At 41.5% G+C, this 14,249-nt stretch overlaps 1 protein-coding gene across 2 annotated transcripts; it reads left to right on the top strand.

Annotated features, from left to right (window-relative positions):
* Positions 1 to 1,455: 1,455 nt before the first annotated feature.
* LOC125530468 lies at positions 1,456 to 11,804 on the top strand. Of its 2 annotated transcripts, XR_007292933.1 has the most exons (12): positions 1,456 to 1,601; positions 3,327 to 3,427; positions 3,516 to 3,657; positions 3,849 to 4,010; positions 4,112 to 4,196; positions 5,723 to 6,441; positions 6,524 to 6,632; positions 10,349 to 10,404; positions 10,553 to 10,659; positions 10,751 to 10,838; positions 11,184 to 11,431; positions 11,507 to 11,804. XR_007292933.1 is itself a non-coding variant. In XM_048694859.1 (11 exons), exons 1-11 carry the CDS (start codon positions 1,506 to 1,508, stop codon positions 11,370 to 11,372), a joined length of 1,854 nt encoding a protein of 617 aa, XP_048550816.1. In that variant the 5' UTR covers positions 1,456 to 1,505; the 3' UTR covers positions 11,373 to 11,804. The 2 variants fall into 2 exon arrangements, 1 of the variants encoding a protein (XP_048550816.1); XM_048694859.1 differs by having other exon boundaries at positions 11,184 to 11,804.
* The last annotated feature ends 2,445 nt before the right edge of the window (positions 11,805 to 14,249 follow it).

Here is a 14,249-nt window from a genome sequence, read left to right as displayed (position 1 = left end):
TCTTCGAACAGGCACCGAACCAATTGCTTCACTTCAACAATATTTGAGGGGTCACTCTTGTTATCATAATCTTCGGTGATAACCTACACTGCAACGCAGGGAGATTACCTTCGTCGTTTACATCAAACTCCTCGTGATCTCAGGGACTTGTTACTCGGTGTGCACTAGCAAACACATAAGTCCCAAACTGTTTATGTCAACAAGCTCCAAGACATAAGGGGCCTATCATTACGCCAACACCCAGTGTGCGACAATGTCACGAATCCCGGCGCACCACGGGGGACCAAGCCATGGACGAGTGGGCCGATGTCGGCAATACAACGACCCTCCAGCCAATGATCCGTAAAAAACACCCACTCGAGCCATTGCCTAGAATCCAGGACGTGGAGGCGCACATGATCGCAAGAACGTCGGGGTCATACAGGGATCAGGAGGTGGGCCCAAGGGCACCCACTGTCAGTCCGCTGCAGTCATACCCATTTGACGCGAAGGGCGATGCCGGCACGGTGGATATCTCAGATGCCAAGGGCCCCAAGCTGAACCGGGCAGCGCACGCGCGCCCAGTTGACCTTGCATTGTCCACCATTGGCTCTCTTGCGACCAACCCAAAGGAAGCCTTGGATCACCTGGTTGACATGAGCCAACACGGACTTGTGGAGGGTGAGAGCGGTCAAAATATGGGCGGGGATGGCACACAGCACATGGCGAACAAGAGATAGTCGATCAGGAAGTGAGAGCATTGATGCACCCCAGGTGGACAACTTCCTCGCGACCTTGTCGACGAGCGGGTCCAGTGCTGAGGAGTGAAGCTTACAGATCGACAGAGGGAGGCCGAGGTCATATCTCTCGTTATTATTGCCTCTAGGGCATATCTCAATCGCATGTTGCGAGACTTTATCATTAGCCGAACATTTGCTTCTCTAGAACTTTGTTGTTGCTTCATATTCAAAACTGATGATCAAGGATATCGACAAAGGAACGGGTAGCAGCTACGGGAACATCATCGAGGAGATCAAGCAGCAAGCAACATATTTTAATTGCACATTTATTTGAAGGTCGAGCGGCAAATTTATATGCATATAATTTAGCTAAGTATTTAAATTTTCTTGAGCAGGGGCGTCGCTTGTGGTTGGGCCAACCCATGATCAATTTTGCATCTTATTATGTAGCTTTCGATCAATAAAACTTAGCTTTAACCTAAAAAAAGTAAAAAGGGCTAGAGGACAAATATTTTACAAAATGCAGCCCTACACGTAAACAATCGATATCCATCCCTAAAAAAATCGATATCCAATTTTTTCAAAAGATTGGAACAACTCGAAGTGACGATTGATGAAAACGCTGGGAGCATGGAAGGGACGGTAAACAGCACACCGGTTGCACGCACGCAGGCTGGCGCTGACACATACTAGTAGCGACTGGCCCCAGTAGCCGCTAGAAGATTCTCACCCACGGGCACGGGGCGGCTCCGGCGGGTGTTCGCTGCCGAGGAGCGGTCGTTCCGCATGGATCGGCGCTCGCCGGCCGCCGCCGACCTCCGCTCCGCCGTCGCCGACGTGCTCCCCCGATTCCTCGGCAACTACTCCGACGAGACCCTCGCGGTACCACCCCAAATATCCCCTTCATTCTCTCGCACGCACGCGTGCCCTAGAACTTGCCAGTGCCGATGCTTGGTGGGATGCGGTTGCGTCTCGATCCTGCGTGGTTCCGTGTGCTAATTGGTCTCGGGAATGTCACGATGTGAGTGTGGATGGGCCTCCGCGTCTGGGGCTGTACCAAGGGGATTGGGGTGGCTCTGAATGGACTATATGCATGTGCTTGTTTGTTGAATGCTCTGCCTGGGTCGAGTGATTGGCAGATTGGCACCCAAGTGAAATTTAAGTTGGAGAGGTGATGGATTAGACTATCTATCTGGAACATTCAGCTTGTTTAACTTTTCCTAGGAACTCTATATTAGTTAGGTATGGACTTCCCAGGATCTCAATTCAGAAACGTGAGCCTTCTAATTGGTCGTCCCAGCCTCAATCGCATCAGAAGTGGTGCGAAGATATATTTAAAGTAGTTTTCTGACATAACGGACCAGTGTGTTCTCTTCTTAACCCTCATAAACAGTCCTTATCAATTCGATATACCTACCTCCTTTCCTCGTTGATAGCCTTGATTTCACTTTTTTTTTGTGTGCGCCTCTGTTCCATTGCTGTGCCCTACAATTTGCAAATTAAGCATTATAGTACACAAGCCTATAGATACTTCATAAAGCATAAGTTCATAATGCTACCAACACCTAACTGTGGCAAAGCCAGTGTGTTTGAGGCACAAATGTATTGTTGTGGTCAGGTTTATATGATCTATGAGTCAAATATGACGGGACACTGATGATGAGTTTTGTTCAGTAGTAACTTTCACCAGTTCTTTAGGTGATTAAGATGTTTCTGGGTGCTGCTTCATTGACATGGAAGACTGTAGAGACATTGTATAATACTCCCTCCGATCGCAAATATAAGATGTTCTAACTTTTTCCTGAATCGGTTGCACATAGACATGTTTTAGTGTGTTTGTTCACTCATTTCAGTCCGTATGTAGTCCATATTGAAATATCCAAAACATCTTATATTTGTGAATGGAGGGAGTAATATTGAAGGCTGTAAAATGGATTGTATTGTTTTCACATCACCTTGAGATAAAGTGAACACATGTAGTTCAGTACAATTTCAATTGTCCAATTATATTTGTAGATTGGTGATTTGACCAATTCATGATAATGAAGAGGATATTTGCATAAGAAGACATGCGAAGGGGCAGTGGAGTGTCTCAACACATATCTAGTGATCATTTCCCTTCGAAAAGGGTGTATGTTCACCCGCAAAAAAAGAAGAAAAGAAAAGGGTGTATGTTCCCTCTTGCCTACACCTAATGTGTTTTCATTAGATTTTAGACATGTTCTCCTATAAGTCTTCCTGGAGCGAGAGTTGAGGGCTGCTGTTAAACGGATTTAGCAAAGAGATTTTTTTGGGTCTTAGATTGATAATCTCAAAGAAGAAACATTGAAGCACAACCTTGGCATCCTCACTTGATAAGTGCATGTGGCAACTTCCTCAGTTTTCTATGCTGCTATGTTGTATGCCAGGTTTGAGAACTACATTACTCTCTTTAGTTTAGTTGGTAGGATAACCGTGAGTTTTCATTGCATGTTTTGCCAAATATGCAAGATTCGACTGTTTGAGTTCTTGGTATGTTTGTTTTCATGTTAATATAAACAAGATGCTTTATAGCTGTTGATTGCATAATGACTGATAATTCTTCTTTTCTTTTCTCCCTGACTAAAGGAGTACATTGTAATTTTAGTTTGTAATGGGAAACATCAGTATCAAGCACGCGATGATTTGGAGGCCTTTCTTGGTGATGATAGTGCAAAATTTGTTGCATGGTATTATAGCTGCCATTTAATCAATTAGTTGTGTTCTTGATATGTGTACTTTTATGAGGCCATGATGTTTTTTTGCATGACTAAGCAGGCTTTGGGGTTACCTAAGCAAAACGGCTGTAGCACTGGCTAATGATTCTAGCGTGCAACATAGGCTGGAAAATGAAAGTCAGGACCGGAATGACAAGAAAAATCTTCTGGTCTCAAAAACCCAACCCGGGGAGGCTCATATTGTAAGGATCTTACCCTCTTTCCTCTTACAATCATCAGTCGCCACACAACATTTAATTGTCTTCATCATATCCAGTTATCCACTAGTTCAACTTAATTGAGCATCCGTTAACTTCTTTCAAGTCAAAATGCCCAAATTATGCATGTATCATGACTTACGAACACTCAGTCAAACTCATCCACTGTTGAGCAGGCAAACTCAAATATCTTAGTACCACAAGAGCATAATGGCCTTCACAAGCTTGATTTAAGTAAGGGACAAAATGTGGCCCAGCGACGCATTAGTTCAACTGTTACCATTTCCCCTAAAATGGTGGCTGGTGACGAATGTTATCGGGAGGGCCAGCATCAGAAGGTAAATACTCAATGGGCCATGCATCTGTTGTTAAGTACCTACATTTGTAGGATGTGCTATGGAAAGGATGCATCTAACTTGATGATTCTATGTCAGAGCAGAAAGATTGGAGTTTAACAGGTGGCAGAAGTTCCTCCATGCGGCAGTCTGGTGTAGCTGCAAAGACTGAACATACATTGATGCAAGGCAAGCATTTTTTTTCTTATGCGACAGCTCAATTCTAGGACAATATGTTCTTGAACCATTTGACATATGATAGCTACTTCAAACTACTCAATACACCCACGAGAAGTACTAAATGTCTCATGCCATGTATAATATACTGGACCACATCTATATGTCACATGCACACCCCTTTATCAAAACCGGTTCTCTTTTTTTCATCTGAACATTTTGTTTGTACTTTGTATTTTACTGTATGCTGCATTTTTTTTCTACTAAAAAAGATGTTTACCAGCTTCTATAAGGCTAGGCGATTCAATTTTTAAAGAAGATAACGATGCTTTCTTACTTTGCGGGTTAATGTCCTTCCAAAGTTGTATGAATATCTCTGTAAATATCCTAGTATTTAGTCTTGTAATTTTCTTCTTCTATATCAATAAATATACAATCTTCGGTCATCCCTATAGTTCTCCGTTAAAATTATCTTGCCTGAATATGATTCAAGATGGTCTGTAACCAATCTTTTTTTGGGGTCATGTGCTTGCTCTTGTTTTATCTAACATCCCCTGATTAGCTTGCATGCTTAGGTGTGACTTTAAATGGAGTTAAGGTTCTGATTATCCTACTTTAACTTATGAAAAATCATTTGCCTTTAAGTTCTATACATACAAGTAACATGTGATTTCCCTTAGTTATGGAGGTTGTGTATGTATTTCTAGAAAGTTGAAGTGGCTAAGTTTCTCACAAATGTCCCTTAAAAGGACTTTTTTCATGTGTCTGTCCAGTTTGGTTGAAGTGTTGTACTGATTCAGGCTCTTGGTGTCCAGTTTGGCTTGTCTCAACTCAATCCCGAATGAGAGTACAAGTTTGAAGGTGCAACTGAGATTGTATGAAAAAATGGTTCTGTCTGTTTGCTTGTAGATGGATCGAACAAAGAAGGGATTCAAACATTGTTTTATTGAAAAAGAGAATAATTGCTTTTGCCGGAAATGGCCACACTGCCAAAGTACGTTACAGAGGCAACCTTAAAGGCAATAATACCATATATGGACTTTATAACATAACTCCATAGTGTTGTTCTATGATCTAAACGATGACTCTCTTGGTGCGTATCTTCTACTCCCTCTGTTCACTTTTATAAGACGTTTAGACAATTCAGACAATGCCCAAAACAGTTCAATGTCAGCTGTCCAAAATGTCTTATAAAAAAGAACGGAGGGAGTATCTTTTTTTTGGCAAACTATATTTTTTTTAAAACTATATGATTTTGCAATTTGTATGGACTTTGATCCTATGGCATGGAGTCAGGGAATCCATGTTATGTTTCTCGACATTCCTTATCCTTGAATACTAGATTGTAGAGTTGAAATGGTAACTACCAAAATTACTAATACTACCTTGAGCTGATCCATATTCCTTTCTGTACTCCATTTGATTCGGGAAACTACACTAGCAGTCCTGGGTTTAAGTTTTGGGGTCGGCTGTTTGCCAAAAGATCAAAAGTGGTATTCTTTGATATTGATTTACTGTTATTCGAAAACCTAATGCAGAGGAACCCCATGATGAGCATCTTGGCGGAAATTCCTCCACAAGACGTTTGCCTGTGGCCATGGGAACTGATGATGGTGAAGTGCCAGAATCCATGAGAAGGCCCCGCAATGTTTGGGACAGGCTAGGGAAGCCTGCTATGGAGGATCAAGGTTTAGCTACAGAAGCTGACAACATGCATGTTGAAAATATAATGCATAAGAAGGCCAAGTTAATGGTGTCTGAGCATGAACGAAGATGCCGTGTTAACTCAAGTACGGAAGGCGATTTATTTGACAGATCAAATTCTGGAAACTTTTCCAGTAGTTACCCAGATGTCAATACAGCACACGCACATGAGCCCGGGGAGAAATCCAACAGAAGCAGGCTGACCGGTCGGTTGAATTTTGGTGATGTGGAGCGTAATCGTCATCAAGTTAGAGATGTTATTAGCCAGAAGTCTACTTCAACTCCGCCAGTGAAAAGTTTTGTTTCACAAAGTTTGAATGAGTTCACATCCAAGGTGAAGAGCTCACCTGCATCAGTTTCTGAACCAGCACGGCATGCAAACTCGTTAAAAGGACATGTATCAGCATCTGACAAATTGTCCCAGTTAAATATGCGGCTAAATTCAGGAACTGATGTTTTGCAAAGTCAGCAAATTAGCAGCCCTGCACAGTCCAAGAGTGGGTCTTCTGTTCGTGAAGATGGTGGCAATTACAGTAACAAACCAGTAAAAGATGTAAGCTATCCTTGTTGAGTAACTTGTTTTCTATTTGGGATCTTCTAGCGACCTAAAATGGTTGTCGTAACTGATTATGCAGGAGATGTTGGATGTGAAACTAAAGCTAAAGCAGGTGGAACTAGACATGCTCAAGCTTCGGTCCAAGCAGGCGCAGATAAACAATGGGAAGCAAGGAGCCCTCCCATCAGGTTTGTCCTATTGTTCTTTAGTCCCTTCTGTTTCTATATGAATACATTCATACAAAGGAACCTAAGGAAAATGACATTGGATTTACTACTACATGCCAAAATATAGCGTGACATAATTTTCTGAGATAGCAGTTGGTTCACCAGTTTGTTCTTGCAAATCTATTAGGTCATCTGTTGAGTGAGTCATCTGCAATTATTTCTAGCGATTTATTATCAGTGATATAGTCACCTAGGTCAATATGCTTGGCTGCTTGTGACTGCGGTCCTGAAAAAAATGGTCATCACTAATTTGTTGGTCCTTTCACTGGTTTGTATGGTCTCTTGTCTATGTTGGCAGCAAGAGCCCCCTAGTTTAAACATGAGGGCAGTTTATTGGTGAAATGCTCTACAATGGTGCATAGCAGCGTTATATTCTTGGTTATAAATTGCAAAAATATGATGATACTCCCATCACTTAATCCAAAAACAGACAGCCAAAATACAAGAATCCATATGATTTGAAATGACATCAAAAGAGGGAAACCAATTAATCAGTCTTTTATCCTCCACAGAATTCATATTATTTGTAGAAAGGCTTGTTACCTCCCTGATGTTTGATGCTTAATCTACTTGTCCACCAAAACTATTAAACCATATACCCACCAGAAAATTTGTGAAACAGGCCAGCTACCCACTTGGAGATCAGATTCTTTCCATGTCAAATGACTTGGCAGTCAGAATAAGATCGAAGAGAACTCTCTCGCAACTCGAATGGTCGAGAATTTGAGATAATTTCCATTGGAGATCAGATTCTTTCCATGTCAAATGACTTGGCAGTCAGAATAAGATCGAAGAGAACTCTCTCGCGACTCGAATGGTCGAGAATTTGAGATAATTTCCTCAAAAACCTTCCACGCACCGATGATCAGCGATTCGTCCCTCTAGCAGCTGGCCATGTGGAAGATGTATCAAAGCTCAGCATTATGTTCTACCACAGTGTGGCTCGGGCCTTTTCAGGACCACATGCCGCTGCTTCTCCAACCAGGCTGCCCTGTATTCTCTAGATCCATTTGAGGAGCCCAATCTACAAGATTTTCCACTATTTATTTTATCACCAGATGTGGTCCCTGTATATTTCCACTTCACCCTATTTGGCTGTAAGCTCCTGCATCCTCTTTTTTGCCTGCGGATTGGTTGCAGCTGATTGTTCTTCCGCAACCACAGTCCTTGTTCTCACTCTCTCTGGTCAGCACTTTTGCATTAGCATCCGCAGTGACATGTTACTGGAGCTTGCATGTGCCACTGCTGTTTTCGTAAACTGCCACATCGGTGTCCTAGGAAACCATGCCTCGTAGTGCCAGGAAAGCTGTGTCATCAATCTACTAAAGCATTGTTGTGGAAGTAATGGCTTGGTGGAGGGGCAGGCAGGATGGTGGTTAGAGCCAACTTTGAGGACAAAGGTGAGACTGCTATCTCAGATGAAGGAGGTTCCAAACAATGGAAGACAGGCTGTTTTCGATAATCCACTTCTGAGCCCAGGCTCATCTGACCCGCGCTGTTGAAAAAATCAAAACAAATACTAGAAAAATTCAAAAAATTCCTTTTTTTTTGCATGGTAGATAATTTGATGTGTGAGGTCTGCTCCAGTTTTCAAATCATTTGGACATCTGAGCAGCTCTCGGCAAAAAAGACAAATTCAGGGTCTGTAAAAAAGTTTACTGTTCATGCACTGTTCTGACCCGATTTGTCTTTTGCTGAGAGCTACTCAGATGTCCAAATGATCGAAAATTGGAGCGGACCTCACTCAATAAATTTTCTACCATGCGATTTTTTTTGGAAATTTTTGAATTTGTTGTGATTTGTTTTCTAACCGGGTGCAGATGAGCCTGGGCACCAAAACGCTGCACTCGGCTGTTTTCCTTTATTTAATTTGGTTTGTCGAGTCAACATTAGAAATGTCGAAAGTTCCTTCTGGACACTGGCACTTGGTTGTTATTTGCTTAAACACACTTTGAAATTAACAATATGCTGATGGACACAAAGCTGGCTTTATCTGAACAAACAAGTATGTCATGTCAAAATCCAGAAGACAGGAGGTGGAAAAGTCCTATTTGCCATTCGGAGAGAGACAAGAATTATGTTTGCCGTTTTTGTATCTGTGTTTATGTCAAAATCCAGAAGAGAGAAGAGGTGGAAAAGTATATTTGCCATTGGACAAGACAAGAGTTACGTTGGCCGTTTGCGTATGTATGTTTAGTCCTTTTAGTATAATCAACACAAAAGTAAATCAAAGTTGCATCCTGGCTAACAGAACAACACAAGAGATATCCATCAAGGTGGTACATGTGCTTTTATTTTGGTAAAATTTTACGAGTCAGCTAGGTTTTGATCTTGTTTGCAGAACATGATACTGAATTGCCAAAACTATTTCTTCACAACTTGTTTGGGACTAAAGGCTTTTGTTTCTTCACAACAGCTTATATAAAGTAAGATCAGCACCAGTCGGGTCGGGTTTGGTTGGGTCGACCTCTACTAGACCCATGCCCGGAACGCTTATTGGGTCTGTCGCCCACCCACGACCCTACCCACGGGTCTTGTCTCATGCCCATGCCCAAACCCACGCAGTTACCTGACCCAATCGGGCACCCGCCGGGCTTAGTATTTTTGTTATTATTTAATTTATGCTCCCTTCTGGTGCCATGTACTTCGAACCGAGGAACGCTACTGTTTCTTCTAGTCTCTTATACAGGCAGCGCTCGACTTCCTATGTGCTCGCTAGGCGAGGTGGTACTAATGCAGCTGGCAAGCACGTATTTTGCTTGCTTTGTGCATGTAGAGCAACACACAGGATGCATGGGCTGGCTTTGGAGGCTCAACAAGCCAAACTTGTTGATCTCTTGATGCTACTGAGCTAAGCATTTTGTTAATTCATGGTTCTGTCTCTCTACAGTAATAACTAAGCAACGTGGGTGCATGCTGTCCTAAAAAATCTTCACAATTCATGTAAAATAAAACACGTATATACTTCTTAATATTAATCGGGCGAACCATGGGTAACCCATGGGCACGAACTCGCATCCATACCCTACCCATGAGTAATCGGTTACCCATGGGTACAACCCATGGGCAAAGAGCACGACCCATACCCTACCCATTTGGGTCGGGTGCCCATGGGCGGCCAAACCCATGGGTCGAATTGCTGGCTTGAAGCACAACACAGTTAAGGAAACTTCAAACTGGTGCTTACCCAGTCTAGTGTATTCCATGAAATGACCAAAAACATTAAGCATCAATCGATGATTTTATGATGTGTTTGACTACACGCCAACTAATCGTACCACCCAGCCTATTTTGCATGAAAGCTAGTTTTGTTGTCCACGTCATGACATGTATGGTTAACTGTGATGTATCAGTCGTGGTTCTCAGCTTCTGCTAAAAAAAACCTTCTGCTGTCTGCACCTCCCCTCGGGCCAATAGTCCTTTCTTTTTTGCTTTGTTTACCTGTTTCCAGAGGGCAGTAAAGATAGTCAAACTTTTGAGATACGGCAGCATTTAACTGTTTGGGCACTCTGAAGTTACTTTTTATTTACAGAGAGATAACTCTGAAGCAACTCTGTTTGCGCCTTGGAATGTGGATTGTTTTAAATATATTGAGCAATTTCCTATTTTTTGTTCACCAGCTCAACACTCTTATCCACAGATGGAATTGAGTCTTTTGAAATTTTGTTTTCTTGTAGGGCCCCATTCGAATTTAGAGGAGGATGCCGATGCCAGAACTGTTCTTGTGACAAATGTATGTAAAAGGAACCCATCTCTTTATTTTTGTTCGCCACGGATCACTATAATTTTTGCTCCTTTCTTTTGACCGAAAAAGCTTCTTCATTCTAATTACATCATAGAGGATAAATTTGGTGAGTTACATCTCTGGATGATTGTTTTAGGTGCATTTTGCGGCAACCAAAGAAGCATTATCAACACATTTTATGAAGTGTGGGACAGTGCTTAAGCTCAATATGTTGACAGATGCAATTACTGGCCATCCAAAAGGGTATATTCTTTCATGCTAAGTTTCAGCTTGCTTTCTTCATCTGTGGCATCTACAAGCTCCATATCTGTTCTTAATTCTTGTTGTTTCCCAGGGCTGCATTTGTTACTTTTGCTGACAAGGAATCTATTGGGAGGGCCCTATCTTTGAGTGGGACGTCGTTTTACTCTAGAGTTCTCACAGTAAGACTGTTCTCACTATCAAGCTTGTTGTATCCGTTGTTAAATTGTACCTTTCTCTGTTCCTTTTGATATATGGCTTGCCTTCATACTATGGAACCATATTTTTCTCTCAAAAGAAACCCCATCGTCAAAACTTAAAGTTGGTGTTCCATAATGTACATATAGACAAAGTGGACCTCATCTTAGGCTAAACTGTTTACTGAAATGAAACAGAGGCATATCAAAGTTCATTGTAACTTATAAGTTCAGATCACGTGAGCTCAACTACACTCTCAGCAGTTGTTAACCAGATCCAGATTACAGCATGTAGTCAATAGTTCTGTTATTAAGATCTTGTATTTTCAGGTAATGCGGAAAGCAGAAGCACCTCCTGGATTTTTGGCGTCTATTCAGCAGATTGGGAGGCCGCTGCCATGGAACTCGCCACCATTCCAGAAAGGGGTTAGTCCAAAGCAGTCCTCTGGTCATCATCTCCAGTGGAAACGCGAGCAGTCTGCCATGGAAAATTCCCCTGCCAATTGCCCTACCGACTGAATCTAAGGCAGCGCTTAAGAATCAAAACCTCACCAATGGACATAGCTTTACTGGATCAGGTCTGGGCAAGATGTTATCTTTGGCACCTCTTTATCCTCAGAATGATACTGTTACTGCTGTTCAAACATCTACAGGTTTATTTCTTTCTGATGAGGAATTACAGGCTTTCCTTGCTGCTGGGGTTTGGAACTCGTGAGATGAAACGGGAATTGGTTGCAAACCCTAACCAAAGCTATAGACAAGATTCTTTGGTCGGACATGTGTGCTATGTGTCTAGACCCATTCAGAATATGTGTGATCCTCAGGATCGTAGTTGCCGCACTTGTCGAATATGCTAGTGGCAAACTGGCAATATGAAATGTAGTTACAGTTCAACGAACATCTTTGAGATGGTGAGCGAGTACATTCGAATGAAGATGTCAGCGTTGGCCAGCCTTTTGTTATTTGAATTTTGAAGCACGTCTAAGCTGTCGCAGTATGCTTACTGCCTGCGATGTAATAACAACCAACCGATGGAAGACCATAAACTCTTCCAAGCCAGCCCTCGAGTCTCCCGGAAGACTAAACAAAATCATAGCTTTGTATGGGCCTTGCAGCTTTAGTTTGCGGTTACTGGACTGTGATAAATTAGTTTGCGGTTCTCGCGTTGAGATATTAGAAACTACTCCCTCCGTCCCAAGACGTTTTTTGACTCTAGTGATGGAAGGAGTAGATCTCATGCTAATAGGTTAGGCGACTTTTTTCCCCAAAAAACCTCAGAAAATCATAAATCAAAAATATATATTGAAAAACAGAAATAAAACATATTGGAAAGTACAAAAAAAGAAACCAAAAAAATGGAAACATGTGAAACTCAAAACGGGAAGCACATATGTGTTTTTAAAAAACACACACGTGTTTTTTCACTTTTAGGAAAGCGCACATGTGTTTTTCATTTTCCAAGAAACACAATTGTGCTTCACACGGAAGCACAACTGTGATTTTCACTTTACGAGCACTACTGCGCTTCATGTGGAAGCACAACTGTGTTTTTTATTTTTCGAAAAGCATAGTTGTGCTTAACTGTGAAGCATATTTGTGTTTTTTCATCGGTGTGCTTCACGCGGGAAAAAATTAAAGAAAGAAGAAAATCAGGAAAACCTAGAAAAACCCAATGAAAATTCAAAATACCCTCTCCCAGAATAAAAAACCCAAAACACGTAAAAAAAGTTCATGTGGGGTGCGCCCAGCACGCACCACATGACGGCGGTGAGACGCCCCAAGTGGTGTGCCGGGAGCACTCCCACGGTGTCCGTTGGGTCTCCCCGCAAGAGGTGCCCGTGCTTAGTCGGCCCCTTTATCCATCCCAACAGTGTCTTTCTTTCTTGCTGGGCCTTTAGGGGACGAGCCAACTTGCGGTTGCGTCGTGTGTGGCCTTGGGTCGCGTTTTTTGTGTGGGCCAGGTCATAACAGTTTTCACCCCTTGAGGTGCAACTTGACCCCAATTTGGTAGAGATGGAAACCTCGAGACCTCCTATTCGGCACCTTATGCGCCCGAACAGGTTTCTGGCGCCCACGCAGTGCCTTGTTGGGCTGGCCTGATAAGGCAAAGCGCAAAGAACAAAAACTACACAAAAAGGCACAAAAACTGCTTTCACCCGAAAGGCAGAGCGCAAAGAACAAAAACTACACAAAAAGGCACAAAAACTGCTTTCACCCAGATTCAAACTCACAAAGCCACCCATATATTCCTGGCTTCCTACTTAGCTAACCACTACACCCATTGAACACTTGTAGCCGATAATAGCGCTTATAGAATAAGAACATGTGTGGTTGCGCTATTTATTATCCCTTAGTTTTTTTAAAACATGAATTTGAAAAATGTTCATCGATTTTGAGCCAAAGTTCAACATTTGACGAAAAAATCTCACAAACTACAAAAACAATCATCGATTTTGAGACAAAAGTTCATCATTTTTGAAGAAAAACTACATAAACTTAAAAAACTCAATGATTTTGAGAAAAAGTTAATCATTTTTAAGAAAAGTTCATCGATTTTGAAAAAAGTTTGTGGAAAAGTGAAAAAAGTTCATCATTTTCGAAAAAAAGTTCATCGCATTTGAAAAGAAGTTCATCAAATTTGAAAAAAGTTCAACAAAGTTGAAAAAAGTTCATCAAATTCGAAAAAAAGTTCATCGAATATGAAAAACAAATCATGATTTTGGAAAAAAGTTCATCAAATTTGAAAAAAGTTCATCGAAGTTCAAAAAAAGTTCACTGTATTTGAAAAAAGTTCATCAAATTCGAAGAAAAGTTCATCAAATATGAAAAAAATCATGATTTTGGAAAAAAGTTCATCGAATTTGAAAAACAAATCATGATTTTGGAAAAAAGTTCATCGAATTTAAAAAAAGTTCATCGAAGTTCAAAAAAAGTTCACTGAATTTGAAAAAAGTTCATCAAAATAAAAAAAACAATTCATTGAATTTCAAAAAAGTTCATCGGATTTGAAAAAAGTTCAACGAATTTGAAAAAAGGTCACCAAATTTGAGAAACATTTTGAAAAAAAATCATAATTTTGAAAAAGTTAACGGATTTTGAGAAACATTTCGCGGATTTTATAGAAAGAAAAAAGAGAAACTAAACGACAAAAAGAAAAAGTAAGTAAAGAACAAAAGGGTGAGGACGAGGGTTAGTATTCACAAGAGATGTTGTTAGTGTGGTGGTTACTGCGCTCCATGTAGGACAAGTCGATCGCAGGATCTAATCACCTCGCCGCGCAATTTTTGTTGCAGTTTTTCACAGAAAAAACCAACTAAATGGGCCGGCCCAGCGCGGACGGCGGGTGTGCGCCGGTTTGCGGAATACGAAGAATCAGGCGCATAAGGCGCCGAATAG

This window comes from Triticum urartu, unplaced genomic scaffold (genome assembly GCF_003073215.2).
Source record: "Triticum urartu cultivar G1812 unplaced genomic scaffold, Tu2.1 TuUngrouped_contig_6339, whole genome shotgun sequence".
NCBI classification, from domain to species: domain Eukaryota; kingdom Viridiplantae; phylum Streptophyta; class Magnoliopsida; order Poales; family Poaceae; genus Triticum; species Triticum urartu.
The sequence above is the reverse complement of the archived record's forward strand: the minus strand, read 5'-3'. Positions and strand labels throughout refer to the sequence as shown.

Bases quoted from the DNA above. Each gene is read 5' to 3' on its own strand.
- LOC125530468 (XM_048694859.1), top strand. From the start codon at position 1,506: ATGGATCGGCGCTCGCCGGCCGCCGCCGACCTCCGCTCCGCCGTCGCC. The intron at 10,405-10,552 runs GTATGTAAAAGG...TGATTGTTTTAG, and splicing joins GAACTGTTCTTGTGACAAAT to GTGCATTTTGCGGCAACCAA. The intron at 10,839-11,183 runs GTAAGACTGTTC...TTGTATTTTCAG, and splicing joins TTTACTCTAGAGTTCTCACA to GTAATGCGGAAAGCAGAAGC.